At 42.7% G+C, this 26904-nt stretch overlaps 1 protein-coding gene across 2 annotated transcripts; it reads right to left on the bottom strand.

The window, feature by feature from the left end:
- Positions 1–98: 98 nt before the first annotated feature.
- On the bottom strand, positions 99–26904 carry Zbtb43 (zinc finger and BTB domain containing 43). 2 transcript variants are annotated; one of them, XM_070013816.1, is made up of 3 exons: positions 26808–26904; positions 23047–23164; positions 99–5501 (listed from the first exon to the last, which is right to left on the bottom strand). In XM_070013816.1, exon 3 carries the CDS (start codon positions 5476–5478, stop codon positions 4075–4077), a length of 1404 nt encoding a protein of 467 aa, XP_069869917.1. In that variant the 5' UTR covers positions 5479–5501; positions 23047–23164; positions 26808–26904; the 3' UTR covers positions 99–4074. The 2 variants fall into 2 exon arrangements, with proteins under 2 accessions (XP_069869917.1, XP_069869924.1); XM_070013823.1 differs by lacking the exon at positions 26808–26904 and adding an exon at positions 24135–24729.

Below are 26904 nucleotides of genomic sequence, written 5' to 3'. Positions count from 1 at the left end.
AGCAAAAGCCAGACTGGAAAGCAAGACAGAAGTGTTCATCTATTCAAGAGTGAAAAACGAAACTTTTACAAAATTGACAGATAACATTTATTAAAACATGTCATACAAAAGGGCATGGTCTCTTCTATAAGAAGAAAATATTAAACAGTAACATTCAATTAAGTAAAACCATGCTGTACACTGAAGACAGCAATTATATAAAGACAAAACTATTCAACTTTTGCAATACAGGCATAACATTTCACAAAATGTCAATAAGATATGCACCTAATGATAATCTGTTTATCATCAAATGGCCTAAGTCACCTGACTTGCATAAATAAAGTAACTTTCTAGGGGAAACATTGGGAACCTCATCAAAAGAAAGAAGGCAGCAGCAGCAACTGACATGACACAGGCTTCAAGCAAAATTTTTTAAAAAAAAGTCACATTTGCAAAATGTGTTCCAGCATCTTCCCATAGGGCATTATCAGTAGAAATTGAGATAAGAAACATGTACCTTTAAGTAGCAAAAAACCAAAAACCAAAATAAACCCTGGTTTCTCTGGACAAATTTAGTCACCCATGAATGCAACCTAAATTAGTGGCACAAAAGGGGGTTGGGGTAATGCATCCCTTGGTTTCTTCCAGTATCCCTAAAGTACCACAGAGCAAACCCCTGGATCTGTGGTAGACAAACTCTCCTCAGCCTGGGGAAGACACAGCCTCTTGCTCTTCAACTTCCTTCCCACACCAGCTCAGGGTTTGCATCCCTCGGCAAGCGGAGCTGCTGGGGCCACAGCTTGCTAAATAGCTAGAACCTGCCCAGCATCAAGTACTCCTATAAGGAAAGGGGCCTTTTGGAGAGAGCCTTAAAAACAGAGGCCAAATTAAGCTGGAGAAAGGTGAGACATAGAAACTGACAGGTCAGCGCTGAGAAGAGCCTAAAGACAGCCCTTAGCACATGAGGACCGGTCACTTCATTCCTTCCTTAGTTGGACCAAGTGGATTACTGTTATCTGTGTGCATCCAAACAAAGGGCATGGTCTACACAGAATACCAAATGCCACCAGTGTCTGAAGCCTGTTACTACCAAGATGGAGGAAAATCACAGTTAAGACTCAAAATAGGAGACAAACACCTTAGTTAAACATGTATGGAAACGATCCTTGAAAGATTGCTTGGAAAATGCCACCCACAACTATCCAACCTCATCTGGAAGGATGAAGATTTTCTAAAGCTGTGTTGACACTAAGGGAAGAGACTGTCATTACAATGATCTCCTAACCTAAAAGAGCATCTTATTAATATTTACTTTTGAACACCCAGGCTAAGGCTGTCCCTTCTTCTTCCTCCTGAACACAGCCAGTATCTCAATACACTCAAATATCTTACAGGCTGTGGCTGACCCAATGAGCAACCCCAGGTTTTACAAAAACCCAATTACAAAAAAGGGCATATGTGAAGAACTTAAGTTCTACATTTAGCAGCTGATGTTCACAGAAGGAATTCAGTAAGATACTACTCTTCAAACATATTAGATAAGTCCCAGCAGAGCTGGCCCCCAGGGGCTGGCCACACTCCTGGCTGAACAAAAGCTCTTTTATCACCACTCAGGATGAGAGTGCTGATTCAGCCTAACTGAGGGACTATGGTTTCCCCAGAAGATTTTAATTTTACCATTTAGATTCCACCCCAAATGTCCTAGTGCTCATTTAAATAGAATCTTTAATAGAAAACATCACGCTGAACCTTTTCAACAGGCAAAAAAAAAAAAAAAAAAGTTCTGCTGATACCATGGGAGCGGTGACCAGCTTTGGGTAGAACAGATGGCTTCAGTGTTTTACTATGGAAATTAGTAGGAGCAATAGATTGAGTTCTCCTCACTGTAGTGGCCAATATTATACCCACCCTGGTCTCTAACATATATGTCCAGCCTCAATGCATGTCCATGTGGTACTGAGAAAGGACTGTCCAGTGCCAAAGTTTCAACATTAAGAGAAGATAGTATTCATGTGACAAACAACCAAGAGGTAATATCTAGTCTCTAAATTTAAAAAAACCAACTATATATATTTATAATAAAGTTTTAAATACAAAGTGCTTTTTATATAGACTGATACAGTGTTAGTGAGTAGATCCCTGTTATGTAATGTTTTGTAAATCTTGATTGCAAGAGCTAAGTGGTACTTTCTCCCCACTCTCCAGATAATGTTCAACAGGGAAACCCTGGGTGAGGGGTGCTTGAAGATCAGAGGCCTTTGCCAGTAATGTCTATCACATTAGAGCAAAGCAAAACTTTTAAAACAAAATTTCACCCAAAGTCCAAGAAAAACTATTTTTTTATTTGGACGAAAACAAGTTTCTACTTTGAAGTAATAGAGCAGTAAGTTTCTAAAAAGATGACAAAACAGTAGCACCCTGTCCTATCCTGGTAACTTCAGACATGCTACACAGCTGAACGGCATTCTGGATACATGCCTTCTGTTGACCCTAAAACAACTGATTGATCAGCAGAAAAGGCCTTAGACTAGTAGCTCGGCTTATTGTTTGCTAGATATAGCTATGTGCAGACTTGTAAATTTATGCAGCTTCTTCTGTAACTTGGGAGCATGAATCCGTCAGACTATTTTGCTAAAATTAGGACTTCTTCCTCAGCCTTTAACCAGTGGTTTCTAGGGTGTGAACTCAGGGCCTGCTACTCACTAGGTAGGTACTGCACCCTTTGAGTCATGCCCCCAGTCCTTTTTGCTTTAGTTATTTTTTCAAATAGGGCTGGGCCAGCTTGGACTGTGATCGCCCATTTACACTTCCCATCTAGCTGGGATGACAGGTGTGAACCACTATGACTAGCTTTCTTTAATTGCTGAGCTCGGAGTGAGGGGGGGGGGGTCTTGCAAATTTTTTGTCTGGGCTGGCCTGGAACTACAATCTGCCCAGTAGCTGGAATTACAGGTGTGAGCCATTCCCACCCTTCTTTCTCCCTTAAACAAATATCACAGCACAGCCTAAAGAACTGCCAGTTTTAGCTCACTGTACTCTTTCCTCCATATGAGTATTCCTCTATCTTTTTCTTGGGCCATCTACTTTCTAGTATAACCTGACACACAAGATTCTGCTTCTCCCCAACTATCATTCTGACAGTGAGGGTTAATATGGCACTCAACTCTCAGCTATGGTTCTAGCTCCATCCCATGAACTGTGGTCTCAGGTGTCCTTGTTGGGAAGCACCATGATTTCAAGAGCAACAGCTGGTGCACTCCTCCATCCTGTGGTCAGAAGTCTCCTAGCTGAAGTGGATCTCATGTGTGGATGCTACAACTAGACAGAACTGAGGGAAGGGTAACCAGAAACAACTAACTCTGGCACTCAAGAGAATTATAATTAGATACAATAGTTCAAACTCACCTAAAGTATTTTAGTATTAAAATACTAAAGTTTGAAACATTGTGACAATGGCATCTTACAGAAATTGAAACTTGTCTCATAGGTTACTGATTTCAGGCCTCCAATATCACCCTCTTAGGCCCTCCCCAGTCCTAAAGTATCCTTTAGAAAGAATAACATCAGACAAGATTGCTGTGTTAACCAATTTCTCATCCCAGGAATCACATTATTTGAAGCTTTTACATAAGTAGCATTTCATTCAGTGAAGCAGCTACCAAAACAAATCCACATTACCTAAGGATCTATAATAAGAGCAAAGTAAAACTTCAACATGACCTTGTGATAATGTGTGGTCGAAAATCGCTGCCACCTGAGATGGAACTGGTAGGCTGCAGTCCAGTTCCAAGTGCAGATGTCTCTTTCCCCAAGTCCACCTGCCTCAATCACAGCTGGCTTGAAGGTTTCCCTTGCCAGCTGCGCAGCGGATGAACTTATCCCTCTCACCCATTCCAGGCCAGGACTGGCACATACCAATCCAACGAATTAGATTTTTTTAATTGGCCTACTTAGAGCTGGTCTTTCAGAAATATCTTCCTTTTTTTTAAGCTTTTCTCATAATAGCAAGTAGCACGCATCATCTGTGCCCAGATTTGCATTAATTACCATAGTTTATTTCTGTGCATGCCACTCAAGGGCCAGCCTCTATTTTTAGTTAGCCTCAGTTGTATTCTGCTCAGCCTTTGCAGCTTCATAGGACTTGGTACAAGAAGTCACATGCCTATGGAAACTGTCCCTCCACATAAATCTCTTTGCACAGATATTACACTCATAGGGCTTTATGCCTGTATGAATTTTCATGTGGCCCACGAGATGGTGCTTCATTTTGAATTTCTTACCACAGACACCACAGCCATAAGGCCGAAGACCGAGGTGCATGCTCATGTGTCGATCTCTCTGACTCTTGTGAGTGAAACTTTTCCCACACTGACAAGGATACAGCTTGTCTGAGGCTGAGAATCCTAAATGGGAAGCTTCTTCTTTAATCCCAGTTACCATTTCAATATTCTCACTGTAGCCTGCTGTGAGGGCGGCCTCTTGTCTGTGCCCGATCAGATTCCCATCTGACCTCTCTCCAGAAAATTCCTCCATGGAAGAGCCATAGAAATCCACCTGCTCATCGTAGTTGCTTTCGTCGGCCTGCTCATCAAACTCTGCCTCCACTTTCTTTTCCCCAATATGAAAGTCCTCCTCCACTCCTGAAGGCTGGACTGAGTGTTCGGTCTGCATGGCATTGATAGACTCAGTGACCTGGTGCTCATCATAGGCTGCGTGCACATCCATGCCTTCACAAGCCTGTTCCAAGCGCTCAGGCTTCACGTGGATCCAGCGTTTGTGAGCCATTATGCTGGGCTTGCTGTACATGGGCCGGGTGTAATGGAACTCAGCACTGTCACTGGCCCCCTCCTCCCCATCCTGGCTTGCCATTTCAGTGCTCAGCCGGTCATGCTCGGTAGATGAGTTGCTAGGAAGGTATTCGTGCTCGGTGATCTGAGATGACAGTTCATCTTTGGTGCTCTCCTCTTCATTCTCACCATCCCTTAATTCCTGGGCTTTGGGGAAATCAGTGTGGCTCCCAGAGCCCAGCTCAAAACTCTCTACCAGGCCATTATAACTACTGCTGCTTGGAGACTGGTGGTCACTGCCATGATTTAGTTTCTGACAAAGGACAGTAGGGTTTCCCTCTAAAACCTCTGTGCATTTGTCCACCACATGCCACATCTGGAGGAAGCTGGCTGCTGTTAAGTAACTAACAATTTCTGGGGCAGGCATAACCAGGCGTCCTGTGTAACTAGATAGGAGAATGTTCTCAAACACTCTTGGGTTCATCACATCAGGCAACACAATTCTCCTACTGTTTTTTAGGAGTACTTGATCACAAAAGTAGGGTGAACTGGCAGCAAGAACAGCTTTGTGTGCCCGGAAAATGTGGCCTTGGACAACAATAGAGACGTCACATAATTGTCCTTGCTGGCGTTGCTGGTTCAGTTTCTGCAGAATGGTGCTGGAAAAATCAGGAAATTCGACTCGAAAAGAGTTTGTTCCAGGCTCCATTTCATCACAAATCTTGTTTAGTGCTACAAGAGAAAGGAAAGTTACTACTAATCCCAGCCTAAAAAAGAACTTACTCCTATTTCTTCCTCTATCACCAAGAAAATGTAAACAAGTTCCAAAATTCCATAAAGTCTCCTTGCCTATGGGTACTGGTGGAAAGGGGGTTGGTATGAAGACAGATATGAGGGCACCAAAAGCTGGGTCCCCCAGCACTCATCACAGTATTGACTCAAGGTTACCTCAGTGTGTGAGTGAGAAAACAGAACCTACCACAGTAATAGCAACTGTAAGCTATATAAATCCCCTACAGAACACAAAGTAAATATTTCTAGTCAAAACAAACATGCTTCCTACCAAAATTATTGAATGTCAGGCCTTAGTATCAACTCACATTTGTCAAGTTGAAGTGAAGGAGTCATACTAGAATTGTGGGAATAGGGTTGAAGGTGTAGACCCACAGTAGAGGATCTCTGTTCCATGCCCCTTATCCTAACCCCAGAAAAAAATTGTGGGGAAAAAGAAATTCAGATGCAAATGTTCTGAGGCAAGAACAGAACTGGCCTTTTCAAGGAAGAAAGGAGATTACTAGGAAGAATCTAGGTAGAGACTGATAGACAAGAGGCTGGTGCCAAGGGACCAGATAATTACACTGGTCTTTTGGTACCACTCTTGCTGAAATGTAGGTTTCTCTAACACTGGTGGGAATTTTCACTCCTTAAAAGCTGATACACGTGTGAGGTACAGAGAATCAAGTTGCAAGTATCAAGGTTTTTCTAAAACTTGTCTCCCTAAAGTGCTGAAAGTTATAGACCAAGTAGGACACTGTCTCTGCTACTGAATAGACCCAGAAGATAAAGCTACAACAAATAAGTGATTACATGTGTTGTTACTGTAAATGTATCTGGTGGGTTTGTCTGTGTTAGGACTAGACTTAGCAACAACACAAGAACTCAACTATAGATGTGCCTGACCCCTCCCAATTCAGTTGTAAATGGCCCAAAAGATAAAACAGTGCTATGTGCCAATCTTCTCTAATAGTCAAACATCACTAAATTCCAAGTATGAGATATAGAATCAGACAACCCGAACAAAGTCATTCTTGAGGGATAGAAAGCGTTGACAAGAAGAAACTAATGTATGTTGAGTAAGTTTTATATGGCAGGAACTGTACATCATTTTCCACTTTGTCTTATAAATTACTCTGCAAATGTAGGACTTGAATACTCAAGTTCAGCTATTTTAAGTATCTTTCCCAAGGTTAAAAGATAGTTGTTTTATTTTTTTATATTGAGATATAAATCTAGGTTAGTGTGACTCCAAAGAGTATAGTATTTTTCCTAGCACATCCCTCTGCCTTTTCTAAGAAATTGCCATAATGCAGCCAGGTGCTAGTAGCTATTGCCTGTAATTCTAGCTACTCAGGAGGCCAAGATCAGAGGATCACAGTTTGAAGCCAGTCTCTACACGAAAGCTTATGAGACTCTTATTTCCAATAAACTACACAGAAAAGCTGTAAATGGCGCTGTGTGTTAGCCTTGAGCACAAAGAGGCTCAGAAACAGTGCTCAGGCACTGAGTTCAAGTCCCAGTACAGGCAAAAAAAGAAGAAGAAAAGAAAAAGAAAGAATAAAGAAAACACCATAATTCAAGATTAGTCATTAGGCTCACATCTGTAATCCTAACTATTCAGGAGGCTAAGATCTGAAGATCCCAGTTGAAAGCTAGCCAGAGCAGACAAAACCAAGAGATTCTTACCTACAATTAACCAGCAAAAGGCCAAATTGGAGCTGTAGCTCTAGTGGAAGAGTGCCAGCAGCCTTGAACTAAAAAGCTAAGAGAGAGTGTGAAGCCCTGTGTTTAAACCCCGGTATTAAAACACATGCACAAGCCGGGTGCTGGCGGCTCACACCTGTAATCCTAGCTACTCAGGAGGCTGAGATCTGAGGATCGCGATTCAAAGCCAGCCTGGGCAGGAGAGACTGTGAGACTCCTATCTCCAATAAACCACCAGAAAACCGGAAGTGGTACTGTGGCTCAAGTGGTAGAGCGCTCGCCTTAAGCTCAAGAGCTGAGGGACAGCGCCCAGGCCCAGAGTTCAAGCCCCACAACCGACCAAAAAAAAAAACACACGCACACTGCCAGGTGCCAGTGGCTCACCCATGTAATCCTATTCAGGAGACAGAGATCTGAGGATCCAGGTTCAAGCCAGCTCGGGCAGTTAAGTCTGAGTCTCTTATCTCCAATTAAGCACTAGAAAACTGGAAGTCCTGCTGTGGCTCAAGTGGTACAGAGTGCTCATCTTGAGCTGAAGAAAAAGAGCTCAGGGACAGCACCTAGGCCCTAGTTCAAGACCCATGACCAATAACACACACACACACACACACACACACACACACACACACACACACACACACACACACACACACACACACACACACACACACACACACACACACACACACACACACACACACACACACACACACACACACACACACACACACACACACACACCTCCCTCTACCTTAAAAACAGTATTTTTTTAAACCAAGTATTATTATTTTAGTGCTGGTTCTGGGGGTTGAACTCAAGAGTCTGGACACTGTCCTTGAGCTTTTATGGTCAAGCTTAGCACTCTACCACTTGAGCCACAGTTCCACTTCTAGATTCTCTGGCAGTTAGTTGGAGAGTCTCGGGCTTTCCTGAATGGGCTGGCTTTGAACTTCAATCCTCAGATCTCAGCCTCCTTAGTAATTAGGACTACAGGCATGAACCACTGGTACTTGACTAACAAAATATTAACTTACAATTTCATAAGAAGAAGCCTAAAAGATGCCTTTGCTAGGCCCTGTGAATTAACTAAAAGCCCAATAGCTCAATTTTATTGGTGCCATTTGACCTGAGCTAGTCTCTGCTGCAGTCACTTTACTACCACCCTAGGCTCCAGAAAAGAGAAAATTCACTAATAAGTATCTTATGTAGAAGGCAAACTATACCTTAAACAGACAATGTCATCTTCTTATCATCTTAAGTGAAACATTGAAAAACTCAGGAAATCACCCATGAGACAATGTGTTCCTGATCTGTCCTTGATAAAATGGTAACTTCTCCAGAGACAAGACTGAGCTAATGGTAAACCAGGCTTGACTTGAGACTGGTTCAATTACACATCCCTTTCTCTTCCCCCTGCCTCCAACTCTCAGATGTAACCTAAGACAAATGTCTGTACCTTGGAAGAGGGCTGAGGAGATACATGTTATCTTTTTATGGCTGCCATGTAATAAATCTCCTTTCTCAGTCTTTCACCTTTGGTGTATGGGGATTGTTAGGTCCGCCCTGGGAAGGCAGGGCAGACTCCTACCTCTTGGCTAAGTCTCTGCTCAGTACCTGTGTCACCTAGGTAACTGGCACACCAGGAGGCAGTCATCTCCCCCTCCAAGGTCAGGGTTTTATCTGGGGCTGCCATAGGTCACACCGCCTATCAGATCTAGAGAGGGTCACAGGCTCTGAGGTCACATCCGCAGCCAGTGTGGCTACAACTTCTCTCACCTGGCAACCCCTTCTCCCCAACCCCCTTCCCTACTTAAACCCAGGTGGGACATCAGCCAGCCCCTGTGGCCACACCTCTCCACCACCAAGGGTGGGGCAGTGGTTTGGTAAATAAACTTCTCTTCCAGCCTGAATACTACATGGTTTTCTCTTTATCGGCTACCTTATTAAACCTACCTATTTATCTAATGGGGATGAGCAACTAGGCCTAACATGGGATTCTTGAACTTTAGTATGGGGTCTAAAAATCCATTTTTATACATCTTAATACATTTCCTAATGACTTAAAACACAGCAGACTAAGATATAAATGACTTAGGTATTTGTAATTTCAAAAAGAGAAGTTAGCTGGGTACCTCTGGTTCAGGCTTGTGATCCTACTAATAGGGAGACTGAGTAGAAGGATAGTAATTTGTGAATAGTTCTTCAAAAATTACCAGCAATTGGGCTGGGAAGGTGGCTCAGTGGTAGAGCACTTGCCTTGCATGCATGAGGCCCTGGGTTCGATTCCTTAGCACCACATAAGCAAAAAGAAAAAAGCCGGAAGTGGCGCTGTGGCTCAAGTGGTAGAGTGCTAGCCTTGAGCTGAAGAGCTAAGGGACAGCGCCCAGGCCCAGAGTTCAGGCCCCACAACCGGACCAAAAAACAAACAAACAAACAAAAATTACCAGCAATTAACAAGACTGGAGGTGTGATTCAAGTGGCAGAGCTCCACTCTAGCAGCAGGCTGAACTACAAGCATTGACAAAGAAAATTACTACTAACAAATGTCTTTCTAGAAACCTTCCTGTGTAATTATCAGAACAAATCATGTATATTCTCTGAGAATACTCATTCAAATTGATTTATTATCTGTTTTTACTCAGCACTCTGCTTTGTCATTTACTATATATCAGAAATCTTCCCACATTAGCCCCCAAAGATATACTCATTCTGTTTAATGACCATAATGTCTTCTGGTACATGAATGTATGCTAATTTGAGCATTTCTCATACCTTACATAATTTCACTTGTCTGGATTTTTGAAATTATAAACAATATTACAATGCTTATGTCTCTGGAGAAAGGATTCCCTTAGCTTCCCAGTGTCCACTGAAAACCATGTTCCTGAGATCCATTCAAGAAAAGCATTCAAGCCGGGCGCTGGTGGCTCACGCCTGTAATCCTAGCTACTCAGGAGGCTGAGATCTGAGGATCGAGCACTCACCTTGAGCTGAAGAGCTGAGGGACAGCGCCCAGGCCCAGAGTTCAAGCCCCACGACCGACAAAAAAAAAAAAAAAAAAAAAAGAAAAGCATTCAAGCCAGGGTGGGGTGGTGATGGTGGTGGTGGCTCATGCCTATCATCCTAGCTACTCAGGAGGCTGAGATCTGAGGATCGAGGTTCAAAGCCAGCCCAGGCAGGAAAGTCCATCAGACTCTTATCTCCAATTAACCACTAGAAAACCGGAAGTGGCACTGTGGCTCAAGTGGTAGAGTGCTGGCCTTGAGCTGAAGAGCTAAGGGATAGCACCCAGGCCCAGAGTTCAAGCCCCACAACAGATGACAAAGGAAGGAAGGAAGGAAGGAAGGGAGGAAGGAAGGAAGGAGGGAGGGAGGGAGGGAGGGAGGGAGGGAGGGAGGGAGGGAAGGAAGGAAGGAAGGAAGAAAGGAAGAGCATTCAGGGTATTTCAGTAAAGAGAATCTCACAAGGTGAAAGTTCAAGCAAGAATTAATTTAAAATAATAAAGTACAGAAAAACAAAGAGAAACATTTCCTGCGTCCCAAGCAGAAAATTAATGCTAAAGATTCTATATCAGGGTTCCTATCTGGTTTTGATTTTTTCTGAGCAGGCAACTATCAGGGTTATATCAGTCTAGTTACTCCTAATCCTTAGACAGATGGTAAGGCACAACCCTCAGAACTTCCTTTGGCCACACAAGCAGTCTTTCAGTCACTACCCATTAAAGAAGAATTTCCAGATTTTTACCATTTCAAAGGAGAAGAGCTTCCCTAAATCTAATCTTGCAATTTACCACTGAAAAGGAGTTGTAGTGGAAGGGGAGTTTATCTGCTTCCAGGAAATTTACTTCCTGGTTTTAGTTTTTGAGTTTGGCCCATTAGTGTAAGTATAATATATAATTTTCCTGTCTACTCATCTATCCCATCCTGCATATTGATGCTTAACTACCTTGGCAAACCTTTGAAGGTATCTACAGGGACTTTGTATTTGATTTTCTGACATTTATTACCAAACTAAGGTCTCAAGAGTCAGCTGCCCATTAAGTCCCCACCCTATGTCCCTACCTGTTTACAAAGATCTGTTAAGTTTCTATTTCCTTGGTGCTATACTGTTTTCCAGGTATGACTTACAGATTCCCGCCCCAGTTGCAACAGTTTCCTCACCTCCCAGAATTCCTATGGTCCATGTGACTGCCCCCTAAAGTTCTGTTTAAATTCTGCCCACACCTGTCCACTGCTGCTATCTCCATCCCTGTTTGGAACACCTGGCCGGTCTGTCCCCCAATAAAGCCTTGAGCCCATATTGGTCACTTGCCTTTCATTTCTTGCCGAAACCCAGCAGCAGTGGTTTGGGTTTGGCCCCTGGCCTGCCTCCTGAACCTTCTCAGAGACAGTGACCTTTCCTCTCCTCTGCCAGCCATTTTGGATCTGCAAGGGTGCGCATTGACCTCCTACCTCTACAAACCTCCTTACCTCTGTTTTCATTTTGTTCTTGAAAGACCAGGTGTCTGGCTGGAAAATGCTCCCAGTGACTTGTCTGAAGGGGTGATGACCCCTTGAGGCATTGTCCTACTCAACTAGGAATTCTTCCGTGTTCCTGGAGATGTCCAGAGCAACAGAGAATTCCTCTAACAGGATCTCAACTGCCACCCTCTGCCTAAAATGGGTACCTCTCAACTTAAACTTCCTCAAAACACCCTTTTGGGCTGTCTCTTGGCTAATCTCCATGAAACTCAAGAGGCTTATTTTCTAATAGGGTATGGCTTCAATACCAGTTGAACAATGTGTCTTGATAGCCCAAGAATGGTACCTGTAAGGATCTGTCATATCCATGTCAGGGGACCACACAGAGACAGGCAGGCACAAGTAAAAGATTATTACAATGTTTATTAGAGGAGCCATATTTGCCCCAGAGAGAACACATGGCGACCTCTGTTATCGAGATAGCAGCAGGGTCTGAGGGTAGGAAGTGAGGTAGATGGGAGTTCAGGTGGGTCTGGGCAGCCAGAGGGAGGAGCCAGCTGTTTGGCAGGAACTCCAGGAAGGGGAGGGGCTCAGGTTTGGGTGGAGCTGACGTCCAAAGGTGGGTATAATGCTCACAGAACCTTCAACTTTAATATCCTCACAGACCTGGATAACTTCTGTCACTGAAGTGGCAAGGCTGGAGAAATCCCTTAAATCCCTATGCTCAGGCTTTTTTCTGCCCCTCTCCCTGACTCAGACCTGCTGTTCCACCCTGATGACCACAATTCTTCCTCCACACACTCCACCCAACTCCACATTTCAATCTGCTCATCCTATCACCCCCATTTTCTACTCCCTCCACCCTTCAACACTGCCCATTAATCATCTGCTGTGGCACCAGCCCACCTCTTTGCTCTTTAAGAGGTGGCTGGCACTAAAGGCATTGTTCATGTTCACATTCCTTTCTCCCTCTCCAACCTGTCCCAAATAGAAGTTTATATTATCTTAATCAAAAACCTGTTGGTCAGAAAGCTGTCCTTCGCTCTTGTCCCAGTGTGGAATTATCAGTCTGATCACTTCTATCCGACTCTTCGGGAGGACATGATCCTCTACCACCTCCACAGCTTTGACTGGACTGCCCACAAGTCTGTCATCCACAAATAAACTGAGGGCGCTAATACAGCACCCCAACGAGACTTGCGGTAATTTTTTGGGCCATTTGACAGATACCCTTCACTACTTCACCCATATTGACCCATCCATTCCTATTCTCATTTTCCCAGTACTCCCCCGTATGAGAAGAAAACTTGAGGACAGCCCCAACACTCCCCAGCAGGAACTCCTCCCCCTCCACATCCTCTAAAGGATTACATAATGCCCAAATGACTTTTTTTTTTTTTAAATCATAATGGAGTCTGGCCATATTACAATACTCAGAGATCTAGGCAATTTCTGCCAATGAAATGGTATATGGTCAGAGGTTTCATCTCCTCGCTGGTCCTTCTCTTGTCTTTCTAAACAAACTCCCTCTGTCAACCTTCATCCACGTGCCTGCCAGGCCTGTGTGGCTGACACAGAATGAGATAGGCAAAAGCTTCCCAATCACCTCCTCTGGAAAGGTGGCTTTCTTTGTCTTGTAAATGTACTAGGAGCAGTTCAACCTCTCTTTCTCTGTATTTAGAAGTGCTGCCTCCATTCCTGCTTAGATCTGTCCCCCAATAAAGCCTTGAGCCCATATTTGTTGCTTACCTCTCATTTCTTACAACCACTTTTCAGAAAGTCACATCCTATCCTCTCCAAGATTAGATTTTTTTTTTTGGGGGGGGGGGTCCGGTTGTGGGGCCTGAACTCTGGGCCTGGGCACTGTCCCTCAGCTCTTCAGCTCAAGGCTAGCGTTCTACCACTTGAGCCACAGCACCACTTCCAGCTTTTTTGCTTATGTGGTGCTGAGGAATCGAACCCAGGGCCTCAGGCATGCAAGGCAAGCGCTCTACCACTGAACTACCTTCCCAGCCCCCAAGATTAGATGTTAAGGCAGAAAACCCATTAGATGATTAATCAAATTCATTTGTTGTTGTTGTTTTGGTCTATCACCGGGCTTTAACTCGGGCCTGGACGCTGTCCCTGAGCTCTTCAGCTCAAGGTAAGCGCTCTGCCACTTGAGCCACAGTGCTACTTCTGGTTTTCTGCTGGTTAAATGGAAATAAGAGTCTCACAGACTTTCCTGCCCGGGCTGGCTTGGAATGGTGATCCTCAGATCTCAGCTTTCTGAGTAGCTAGAATACAGGTGTGAGCCACTGGCTCGTTTATGATTTTGATTTGCAGTTTATTAATCATGAGTGTGACTCATACATTATTAAAATTTACTAGTCATTTTACTTTTCTATATAACTCACCAGCTATTATCTTTTGCTCAAATAAATTGGACAGTTTATATTGTTTTCCCTTTTCTCTTTTTCCTATTCTCACCATTTATTTCTTTTACAATTTCAGGAAATTAACTTTATCCTTTGCAGCAATTTTCTTTCAGTTGCTAGACAGAGTTTCTTGTCACAGTGAAATTTATTTTTTATTTTTTATTTTTGGGTCCGGTCGTGGGGCTTGAACTCTGGGCCTGGGCACTGTCCCTCAGCTCTTCAGCTAAAGGCTAGTGCTCTACCACTTGAGTCACAGCACCACTTCCGGCTTTTTACTTATGTGGTGCTGAGGAATCGAACCCAGGGCCTCGAGCATGCAAGGCAAGTGCTCTACCACTGAGCCACCTTCCCAGCCCAGTGAAATTTATTTAAAGGTAACCATTCTTTTCCATTTTATAATTCCAGGATTTTGTGCTGGGCACAGAAAAACACTGCAAACTTCAAAAAAATTTTAATTACTTACATTTTTTTAAAAAGAAGCATTTAAATCTGTAATATATGTGTTATTTTCTTCTTCAGAAACTTAGGCTGGAACCCAGCCCTTTCCTTCCAAAAGAACTAGCCTATTTTTCTAGTACCATTTACTGACTAACCCATCTTTCTTGAACCTTTAAGTTCAAGAATCTATTGTGAAATTCTAAGTGACCAAGAATAAGACATTTGAAATGAAGCTACAAAAATAGGTGCCATAAATAAGTGCCTGCTCGCCCCACCCCAACAAGAATAATCAGGAAACTGAAAAAAAACAATCAAAATCATAGTTGTTGAGAACTATGGAAGCTGATCCACACTCACAGCAGTGTACTCAGAGAGCAGCACACCCACCATTCCTCTGCTCTGCCACATGGGGAGGTGCCACACAAATGGAGAGGTGACCTGCATTTTCCCTAGAGCAACCACCAGGAAGAACATGGATTTTGCTCTCTAGACATTTGGAGCTCCACTTTTAGACCTGTCAAACATCTCCTTCTTTCTGTAGTGATTGTCCTAGTAGTATGTATTGAAACACTGAAGAAGAGCCAAAGAATAAAATTATTCTTGATGAAGCAATGATCAGAAACTCCTGAAATTGATATTAGACATCTAAGAAATTCAACTTCAAAGGGAACAAAGATAAAGAGATCACACTGAGCAACTTACAGTCAAGCTGTAGAAAGCCATATAAAGAATCTCAAGCCAGGCGCCGGTGGCTCATGCCTGTAATCCTAGCCACTGAGGAGACTGAGATCTGAAGATCGAGGTTCAAAACCAGCCCGGGCAAGGAAAGTCCGTGAGACTCTTATCTCCAATAAACCACTAGAAAACCAGAAGTGGCACTGTGGCTCAAGCGGTAGAGTGCTCGCCTTGAGCTGAAGAGCACAGGGACAGCACCCAGGCCCAGAGTTCAAGCCCCCCCCCCAAAAAAAAGAATCTCAAAAACAAGAGAGAAGCCTGGAGCTAGTGGCTCACGCCTAAAATCCTAGCTACTCAGGAAGATGAGATCTGAGGATCACAGTTCAAAGCCAGCCTAGGCAGGAAAGTCTGTTGAGACTCTTATCTCCAATGAACCAACAGAAAACCAGAAGTGGTGTTGTAGCTCAAGTGGTAGAGTGTATGCCTTGAGTTGACGAGCTCAAGACAACACACAAGCCCAGAATTCAAGCCCCAGGACTGACAAAAAACAACAACTAACAAACCAGAGAGAAGCTGTGAGTTATCTTCAATAAAATTACCAGCTAAGCTGGGAAGTTGACTCAGTGGTAGTGTTGCCTTGCATGCATGAGGTCCTGGGTTCAATTCCTTAGCACCACATAAGCAGAAAAAAGCTGGAAGTGGAGCTGTGGCTCCAGTGGTAGAGCACTACTAGCCTTGAGCTGAAGACTGAGGGACAGCACCCAGGCCCAGAGTTCAGCCCCCATGACCACCACCACCACCAACAACAACAAAAATACCAGCTAACTCTTCATCAGAAACCACAAATGACTTATAAAATGGCAATCTTGCTCTCTACAATGCCTTAATACTAACAATAAAGTTATATTTTAAAGAAGAGGAATATAAGCAACAGTTAAGTAATATATGTATATAAAAGATAAAAGAAATAACTGAAAAATGAAACTAAATCCATCTCAGGCTAGGCACTGTAATCCTAGCTATTCAGGAGGCTGAGATCTGAGTATCAGTGTTCAAAACTAGCCCAGGCAAGGAAGTCTGTGAGATTCTTATTTCCAATTAACCACTAGAAAACCAGAAGTAGAACTGTGGCTCAAAGTTGTAGAGCACTGGCCTTGTGCAGAAAAGTTCAGGGACAGCACCCAGGACCTAACTTCAAGACTCAAGACAGAACAACAACAAAAATCCTTATCAGTAATTACTTCTATTATAAATGGATTAGTCTAATCTCTCCAATTAAAAGACAGATTATTAAAATGTTAACTCACCCATAAAAAAAAAAAAAAAAAAACATGATACGAGCTAGCACATGTAGCTCACATCAGTAACCCTAGCTACTTGAGATCAGGAGGATTGAAGTTTGAAGGCAGCCTAGACAAAAAGTTTGAGACCCTTTTTCAACCAAAAGCAGGGGCACAGATGTGCACATCTGCCAACTATGTGAGTTTGAGATTGGAAAAAGTCAGTTTCATGACAATCTAAGCAAAACTTTCACAAGACTCTAAATAAGAGAAGCTGAGTATGATGCTGTACATCTGTCATCCCAGCAACCCTAGGAAGTATAAAATAGGAGGACCTTCCACAGTCAAGTTCTCAGACCTGGGGAAACAGCAAGACCCTAATCAGAAAAACAACCTCAGCAAGAAGGGGCTAGATGTGTGGCTCAGCAATAAAGTAAATACAAGACCCTGAGTTCAAATCCTAGTACTGGCAGGAAAAAAAAATACTTAAGACAGAGTAGAGAAGGGACAGAAGAGACACTGCCCCTACAACTTTGCTTCCTGCTCCCATTGATGCAGAGAGAAGCAGCAATCCATGCAAAAGATTAGCTATACCCTTTATTCAGATACCCAGAGCTAAAAGCCAGGGTGGAACACACAGGTAGGTGCTGCAGCTTGGCAACATTCAGAGGTGGGTGATACCACAGGTTGCACATTGCCTCAGGAGGAAAAAAATCTTAGTCAGAGGCCCAACTTAATTCAGTTGCCCAGGAAGGCACATGCCATCATTTGTCATCTGGGCCAAAGACACAAAAGAGGCTCTGGTTCAGTATCACAACATCACAAACACGAAAGAAAGTCTAGAGTGTTTTAAGCTCTCTTGAGAATGTCATTCCAGTTATGCTCAACCACAGACTATGGTTCAGCCCCACATCCAAGCTTAAGAACCAAGATCAAGTCTAACAAGTATTCAACAAGAGACCTTTGAAGCAATCAATCTACAAGTAGGTAAAATGCCAAACTTAAACAAAATGTTTTCTTCTCAAGAATAAAAACCAAGATAGGTTCTGCAAATATATCCTACAATATCAAAAATGAAAGCAATGATGATAGGAGAAAGTATTTTTTTTTTTTTTGTCAGTCATGGGCCTCAACTCTGGTCCCTCAGCTCTTCAGTTCAAGGCTACAGCTCTACCACTTGAGCCACAGTGCCACTTCTGGCTTTTTCTGCTTATGTGGTGCTGAGGGATCGAACCCAGGGCCTCATGCATGCAAGGGAAGCACTCTACCACTGAGCCATCTTAAGAGTTTCTTAATTTGATGTCTTCCAAAAATTTCAATAAATCATGCTTTTTTTTTTTTTTTTTTTTTTGGTCATGGGCCTAAACTCTGGACCTGGGAGCTACCACTGATTTTGATCATTTTAAGGCACGAGACTAGCACAATGACAGTCAACAAAGATCTTTCTGAGTTAAAGGTAGGACAAAGGAAACTAAAACGTAGCAGAAATTTACAGGAGGGAACATCAACAAAATTCCCTAAAACAGAAATATTTAGGGCACATATGATTATACAATGTAATCAAACAAGAAGTATTAAAAGGGAGAAGGGATAGGAAATAAACTGGGGGGGGGGGGGAAAGGTTAGTATTATAAAACCTGGTATCAGCCGGGCATTGGTGGCTCAAGCCTATAATCATAGCTACTCAGGAGGCTGAGATCTGAGGATCACGGTTCAAAGCCAGTCCAGGCAGGAAAGTCCACGAGACTCTGATCTCCAATAGAAACCACTCAGAAAACCGGAAGTGGTGCTGTGGCTTAAGTGTTAGAGGTGCTAACCTTGAGCTGAAGAGCTGAGGGACAGCACCCAGACCCAGAGTTCAAGTCCCACGACCAACAAAAAACAATAACAAAAAAACCTGATATCACCAGGTACCAGTGGCTCAAGCCTTTAATACTGGCTACTCAGAAGGCTGCAGATCATGGTTGAAAGCCAGTCTGGGCAGGAAAGTCCTTGAGACTATGATCTCCAATTAACCACCAAAAAGCCTCAAGTGGAGCTGTGTTTCAAGTGGTAGAGCACTAGCCTTGAGCAAAAATGTTCAGGGACAGTGCCCAGGCACTAGGTTCAAGCTCTAGAACTGGCACAAAAAAACAAAATAACAAACAAAACTCTAAAGAACCTTGATATCAAAACTAGATAGACAAGAAGTCAGGCACCAATAGCCCATATCTGTTATCTTAGCTACTCTGTAGGCTGAGATATATAAAGATCATGGTTCAAAGCTAGTCCACATGGATACACATCTGCAAGACTCTTCACATAACCAGTAAAAAAGCTGAAGTGTAGATATACCTCAAGTGGTCGACTACGAGCCTTAAGTGAAAAAGCCTAAGTGAGAATGTGAGGCCCTGAGTTCAAAGCCCTAAAGAAGCAAAAACAAACAAACAAAACCTGGGCAACAAATGAAGTAACTACAAATGAATCTTATTTATTAACAAAGAAATATTCTAAGTCACTTGACATTTTGGTTCATTTATCTCTTGGGGATTTAGTGCATTCTGAGTATGGCATATTGAAGAAACTGAGTAACTAGTATGTATCTTTACACTGAAAACAAAATTCTCAACTACAGTAAAAATGGCCAAGAGAAAAATGACCAATTTGATGAGATTCTCTTGGCTCTCTTCCAGTCAAAACAAACATCATTGCCTGTGCTTCCTTCTACAGGTGACAGAGATGGATAGCTCTACATCCTAGAAAGGATGAAGAGAACTACTTGCTGAAGGCAGAGTTTAAGAATTTAATGTGGGGGGCTGGGAAGGTGGCTCAGTGGTAAAGCACTTGCCTTGCATGCTTGAGGCCCTGGGTTCGATTCCTCAGCACCCATAAGCAAAAAAAAAAAAAAAAAAAAAAAAAAAAAGCCAAACGTGGCACTGTGATTCAAGTGGTAGAGCACTAGCCTTGAGCTGAAGAGCTGAGGGGCAGTGCCCAGGCCCAGAGTTCAGGCCCACAAAAAAAAAAAAAAAAAAAAAGAATTTAATGTGGGGCTGGGCACCGATGGCTTATGCCTGTAATCCTACCTACTCAGGAGGCTGAGATCTGAGGTTCTCGGTTTAAAGCCAGCCCGGGCAGGAAAGTCTGTGAGACTCTTATCTCCCATAAACCACCAGAAAACTGGAAGTGGCACTGTGACTCAACTGTATAGTGCTAGCCTTGAACTGAATTGCTGATGGACAATGCTCAGGCCCAGAGCTCAAGCCCCATGACCAAAAAAAAAAAAAAAAAAGAATTTAATGTGGGCAATGGGCAGCACTGACTACTTTGGAGATTCTATGAGTCATAGTTTAGGAAGATTCAACTATTGATGGGCTAAAGCAGGAGAAAGAATGAAGTAGAAGCTAATGATAAGATTCAATAAATGTAGTAATCAAGGTCTGATAATGAATGTAGTAGGGGATCTGGAAAGTAGAGGGAAAAATTGATGGACTTACAAGAGAGGGGTCACTACCTTCAAGAAATGAAAAGACAGATCAAAGAAGAGATTTATTTATAGAAAATATAACAAAGGAATGATTTGTATGCAAAATAAAAAAATTCTTCTATTTCATAAATAAAAAGACAAATAGCCAAACTTAAAAAAGATGAAGGATTTATCTAGAAATTTTCCAGAGCACATGTCCAAATGACCAATAAACTTATAAAAATTATTCAGTATCACTAGTCATTAAGAAAATGCAAATCAGCTGGTGTCAGTGGCTCACACCTGTAATCTTAGCTACTCAGAAGGCTAAGATCTGAAGACTGCTATTCGAAGCCAGCCCAGACAGAAAAGTCCCCATGAGACTTTTATCTCCAATTAAACACTCAAAAGCCAGAAGTGGTGTTGTGGCTCAAAGTGGTAGACCATTAGTCCTGAGCAAAAGAGCTCAGGAACAGAATCCTGGCCAAGTTCAAGCCCAAAAATTGATGGGGGGGGGGGGGGAGAGGAGAGGAGAAGGAGGAGAGGAGGAGTGGAGGAGGGAAGAAGAAAAGGAGAAGGGGGGAGGAGGAGAAAGAGGGGAAAGAGAGGGAAGAGGAGAAAGGGGGAGGAGGAGGGGAGGAAGTGAGGAGGAAGGGAAGAGGGAAGGAGGAAGAGGGAGGGGGAAGAGGGGAGGAGAAAGGGAGGAGGGGGAAGGGGAGAGGAGGGGAGGAGGAAGGAAGGAGGGAAGGAGGAAGAGGGAGGGAGGGGGGAGGAGGAGGAGGGGGAAGAGGTAGGAGGGGAGGATAAGAAGGAAGAAGGGAAGGAGGAGGAAGAGGGGGAAGGGGAGGAAGAGGGGGAGGGGGAAAGGGATGGGAAGTTGTTGAAGTTGCAAATCAACTAGGAGAAATCCTTTCTCACCTATTAGGAAGGTTAAGATAAGCAAGAGACATTAACAAGTGTTGGTGATTACATGTGGATATTAGAACCCTTCCTTTACACACCCCTGCATAGGCATGTAAAATGGTACAACTGATGTAGAGTTTACCAGTAACTCAGCAATTCTACTCCTAACATACACCTAAGAGAAAAGAACAAAAATAACAACAACAACAACAAAAAAAAAACATGATGTTCACACAGCGTTAATAATCCTAAAAGGCAAAATGTAGAAACAAGCTCGCACCCGCAGCAAATGCCCTCAGCCTATGCAAAACACTTTACATAGTATATCTTATTTAATTCTACAACAAACCAATTAACAAGTTTCTTTTTTTCTTTTTTTGGCACGGGTTTTGGAGCTTGAACTCAGAGCATGAGCACTATCCCTAAGCTTTTTTGCTTAAGGCTAGCATGCTACCACTTGAGCCACAGTTCAAGTTCTGGCTTTTTGGTGATTATAATTGCAGGTAAGAGTCTCATGGACTTTCCTTCCCAGACTGTCTTTGAACTGTAATCATCAGATCTCAACTTCCTAAGTAGCTAGGATTATAGGCATGAGCCTCTGGGGCTTGGCTCTGGCTTCTTTTAAGCAGATGAAGTGCAACTTATTGAAGAGTACCTGAACTAGACCTCTAACATCTCTTCTTTGAGGAGTTAGTAACAGGTACTTAAAAGCTGTTGCTGCTTAAAACACTGACTCCCTACTTAGGCTCACAAATTAATTAAAAGCAGGATGAAGTCTAAGCATCTCTGCTTCCATTGTGTATCAATGTCCTTTTACCTGAGCCATTCTTTTCTGCAGTCATTTACCAAGAAGGAATGGACAGAATTGGACAGAAGACCACAGGAGACTGGACTTGTGAATTGTCAATGACTCTTATTGTAAAAAGTCCTCACCTAAGCAATCCTGAGGCAATAGATGCCTCATCACATGCCAATCACATGCCACCATCTCTGACCACATACCTGGGTCTGGGGCTGTTTTAAGTGTACCTCTTTCTCCCATCCTCAATTCTCTGTCTCCTTAAACCTATAGCTCATATCTATATTCCCAAGATAGCTGAAGATGGCCTGAAGTGTGGTCTTCACACACCATGTAATAAATCTCCTTTTTCAGCTCTTTACCATGTCCCTTTATTTGCTCGTGGAGGCTGGTGGCCAAACTTGACATGTGAAACTCCTGGAGTTTGGACCTGTGGCCTAAAACTCCAATCTCAAATTTAATAGTGGACACTATTAATTGGCTAAGGAACTGTACATCAAATTTTATACACTATTTAAACAATGACTAAACAACCAAAAAGCATAGAGGATAGCAACAAAACAGGGAAGTAGACCCACCAGCTATTTGTACTGAAGCCCTCCAGAGATTTCTTTAATCAAAGTATATGGTAATTTGCATGCTTACTGTAGGAAGCACATTAAAACAGAGTAAATGTTGCTTTGGTAAATTTAAAGTCTGGCACAAATGTACAAAAACACTGACGCCCTATGTGTAACAAAATTCTTTACATGAGTCAAATGCTTTACAGCCCACAAAGCACATTATATAAACTCAGATTCTGTAACTTGTTATCTTCAAACTCATTTTAAAGTCAACAAAAGCACAGATTAAAAGACCTGTTCAAGCTTATATGTCTTAGAAGGGTACATCAAGATTTAAATAGAACTATAAATCTATTATTTTCAAAGCTACAAAAAAAGCAACAGAAATATTCTCTGAAATTACATCTCAGTGAAATTACATGCTAGTGACTGGCCTTAAAATGTGTAATATCTCCTCTCAGAAGAGAAGAATAATTTATTCCATGGCCACTAAAAACCTGTACTCCTAGCTGGCACCGATGGCTAATGCCTATAATACTACTTGGAGGTTGAGATCTGTAGTTTGAAGCCAGCCCAGGCAAGAAAAGTCCATGAGAATTTTATCTCCAACTAATCAGCAAGAAGCCAGAAATGAAGAATCAACCTGAGTGAAAAAGCTAAGGAATAGTTCCTTGGCCCTGAGTTCAAGCCACACACACACAAAAATCTTCACTATCTTTGCTCTAAAAGTGTACAAATTACCCTGCTATTTTTGCTCACAGAGTAATGATTTCAGTAATAGCTTTAAAAAATTGTATTATTAGCAAGTCAATAGCTTACCTAATGCAAACTTGAATTCCTCAGATATTTATGCCATGACCATCAAAAAGTAGTATGTATAAATGAACGAAGATGGATTCATTTTTCAGTTTTGCTTCAAATTAAATAACATTGATTTCTGAAAGAAAAAAAAAAGCATGCTGAAAGTGTAAGAGATGCTGGTAACAATGGCTATGTACTTGTGCCTCCCTAACAAACATTCTGTTTGAGTAACAGACAGGAAACACATCAAGACTGGTTTTAGCCAAGCATAGTGGTGCATACCTGTAACCTCAGCATTGAGGCGGCAGACACAGAATTTCAAATTTGAAGTGAACTTGGGCTTCATAGTAAGTTTGAGGCCAGCCTGGGCTATAGGGCAACCTCAAGTCTCAAAAAAGTAAAAAAATAGCCCAGTGCTGATGGCACATGCCTAGATTCCTATCTACTCCGGAGGCTGAGGATCAGTGTTCCAAGCCAGCCCAGGCAAATGCATTTTATTTTCAATTAACCAGAGAAAAAAGCTGGACTGCAAATGTGGCTGAAATGATAGAGCTGAGGCCCTGATTTCAAGCTCTAGTACCAGAACAACAACAAGAAGGAAAAAAAAAAAAAACTACAAACCACTCAAAACAATGGTTTTGGGTCATACAAACTTTCATTCTGAAACTTTTGAGTTTCTATCTTTGTCTTTGTCTTTGAATTTTATTTATCAATTTTTGAGACAAGGTAACACCATTCCCAGGCTAGTCTTTAACTACAGACACTCCTGCCTTGGCCATTCTATCGTGGACTACTGGGACTGGCTCTATGTATTATTCTTTTAAATAAACTTTTTATTTTGTAATAATTTTACATTGCAAAGACAGAGTTCACTTATAGTTCTCACCATCTTCCTTCAATGTTAACATTTTCCATTATCTCATGTTTGTAAAACTTGGATACTAACACTGTCAATGCCTGTATACTTTTGCAGAATAAAAACATCCTTCCAGACTAGGAGTGTAGTCGAATGTACAGGGCTTGTTTATGATGCACAAAGCCTAAGAAAGATCTCCAGAACCACAAAACAAAACAAAATATACCCTTTGAAACCAGGTGGTACATACCTGTAATCCCAGTACTCTGGAGGCTGAGGCAGGAGGATCTTGAGTTTGACACCAACCTACAAATCCTTGAAGGATATAACTTGTGGATGACTCAGTGGATTCAATCCACAACACCAAAACACCATTTTTAAATAAAACATGCTGTGGAAAATGCTTTTGTTTCTTGACTGTCAATTATCAGTCTCCTATCTTTCCCTAATTGGAACATTTTAGCTTAAGAACTCAGTAAGTTCTCTTTTAAGATTTTTTTAAAAGCAAGCCACCTAGTTTATGAAGTTTTATTCAGAACTTCCTCCAATTTTAAGCAACAACTGAGAACATACTTAGAACTTCTAGGGCACTTCTTGGCCCACTAAGTAAGTTCTTTGAGATCCAAGAGAAGACATTATAGTAGATCCCAACCTCCACCTAAAAGTCATGCTTCCATTACACTTCAATAAAGCCAAGGAAATGTTTTAACTATAGCCTCATGCAAGAGAATTTAGGATAAGAAACTCATTTCATTAAAATTCAAAACCTCACAGCAACACATAAAAGGAATTCTTCCCCTCAATAGTTACATATAAAGACAAAAATCTCTCTACTGTAACTAAAAAGTAAAAAGGAAAAGTTCATACAAATGAGTATAGGGCACTGATTCCTCATTTTAAGACACACATTTTAAAATGCATGAAATCAGGACATGATCGCAGGTGGTGCATTTAGCCTTGGTCACTGCCTGCGATAATGGCTGGAGAGCCTGTCAATGTTTCTGATGGCACCACTTGGAAAAACCATAGACTACTATAGACTGAAAAATATTCAGAAAAGTAGAAGGTAAAGGGGAGGGGGGCAAATGAATGAAGAAAGAAAGTGAAGGGAAGAATGAAGTCATAATAGTCAAGGCATATCAATGAAACTAGGTAACCCTTTATTACAACTACTTAAATAAAAATACAATTTAGAAAAGATTAAGTTCTTGAAAAAAATTAATAAGTATGTTCTCTTATTTTTACTCTTCTTGTATATAGTGCTTTTTAAAATGTCTAAGTCACTGTTTTCAGTAAGGATAAAATAGGAAGGCCAAATGAAAACATTATAACTGCCAGTGTTTGTCTCTTTTTAGTGACAATAATGGATTGATGAAGATTCATTAAAATATGAAAATAATTCAGCAATAAACTACTTTGAAGACAAATTCAAGACTTTTACAGGGAAATGAATAAAAGGGCATTCCCCAGTAAGAAACAACCCTCACTTTGGTACTGTGATAATAAATGATATTTTTTTCCAACCTTGTAAAGCTTTCTGCATCAGAATCTTTCAAGTTTCCTCCTCAGGCAGATTTTTGTACAGATTCTGGTTAGTTCATTTCTGATATTTCCAACAAGTATTTGTCTTTGTGTCCAGCTTATTTCTCTCCAATGTATGTTGGTGAAGCAGGGTCTTCTTTATTTTTATCTCTAATTAGTAGGTTTCTCATAATTTAACTGACATAATCTCCTAGCTAAGCATAAAGCTCTTCAAGAAATTCAGCTACTATCCTAAGGGTCCCGAAAGGCAAAAGATCTCCACCTGACGCTTAGACCTTCCTTACCCTTTAGAAATGCATTAGCTGTGACTCAAAAGTCAGGCTCCTGACAATCCTGGAAACTATCTGGCACATGAGATATGGAGAGCTGTGGAGTCCCACAAAACAAAACAACAACAACAACACAGGGGTGAAAAGACCAAGATTCATTAAGCCTGATTAAGCTTCTTTGGCCCTGAGATGGGCCTTCTGTCTGCTACCCAAGCGCTGTTGCATCCTGACACTTGGTAAGGCTGGGCGACACCTGTCAGAGTTGAGACCAGACTGCAGTCTATAGTCACTGAGAATGCCACCAGTGTGGGTTGTTTCACGAGGTCATGAGTCACCTTCCATTGCCCAGAGATCCAGGCAGGCCTGCTCCACCCGCCTAGACAAACACAGTTGGGGGGGGGGAGGGGGAGAGACAAACAAGACAGATCCAAAATTGGTAGAGAAGGGGGCATCAGATGACCAAAAAAGTGGATTTGACTTTCAGGTAATTAGTGAAAGGAGCAAATGAGTGGCAGACAAGGGGTCAAGAGCCACAGAAAGGCAAGGTGGAGACAGAAATAAAGGCAGAGGCCCAGACACAGAGACGTTTCGAGAGGCAAAGCAGCGAGCAATACCAGGTGGACGGGGGCCGAACTGGTACAAAAAAAGACAGGGGACACAGCAGGTGAGAGGAGTCAAGAGAGATGAAACCGAGGAAAACAGACGACCAAAGTCCGGGTGCAGCCTTTCCACAGGCCTGGGTTCGTCAGGACTCACCCACGGCAGCCTCGAACTCGAGGCCGCTAAAAGGCCAGCGGGCATAACCGGGCAGGATCTCCAAGCGCTCCGGCCCAGCGTACCCGGCGCGGCAGGGTGACCTTGGCAAGAGGCTGCCCGAGAGGCCCACGGTGTCGCGCTCTCCACGCCGGAACGGTTGAAGACGGAATGGAGTAGGACATGGGACCCCAGAACTGCGCCCGCCCGCACCGCAGCAGCCCGGCAGACCCGTTGGCCTGGCGGAGCGCTCGGGCGCTCCGGGGCCTGCGGAGAACACGCTAAGGCCTCCCGGCGGATTTTCCTCCTCTCACCGCTGCTCCATCCCGCACACAGCGTTTTCCCTATCCCGCCATTACCTGCCAAGAGCTCAGCGATCACATCCCGAGCCCTTAAAGAGCGGCCTCCAACACCCGGCCTACTCAAGCCGTCTCCGCCGCGACAACCACCCCCAGA

Source organism: Dipodomys merriami, unplaced genomic scaffold (genome assembly GCF_024711535.1).
Source record: "Dipodomys merriami isolate MVZ:Mamm:240054 unplaced genomic scaffold, mDipMer1.0.p SCAF_11, whole genome shotgun sequence".
Lineage (NCBI taxonomy): Eukaryota > Metazoa > Chordata > Mammalia > Rodentia > Heteromyidae > Dipodomys > Dipodomys merriami.
Note: the sequence above shows the minus strand (reverse complement) of the source record. Positions and strands in the feature narration are given on the sequence as shown.

Bases quoted from the DNA above. Each gene is read 5' to 3' on its own strand.
- Zbtb43 (XM_070013816.1), bottom strand. From the start codon at position 5,478: ATGGAGCCTGGAACAAACTCTTTTCGAGTCGAATTTCCTGATTTTTCC.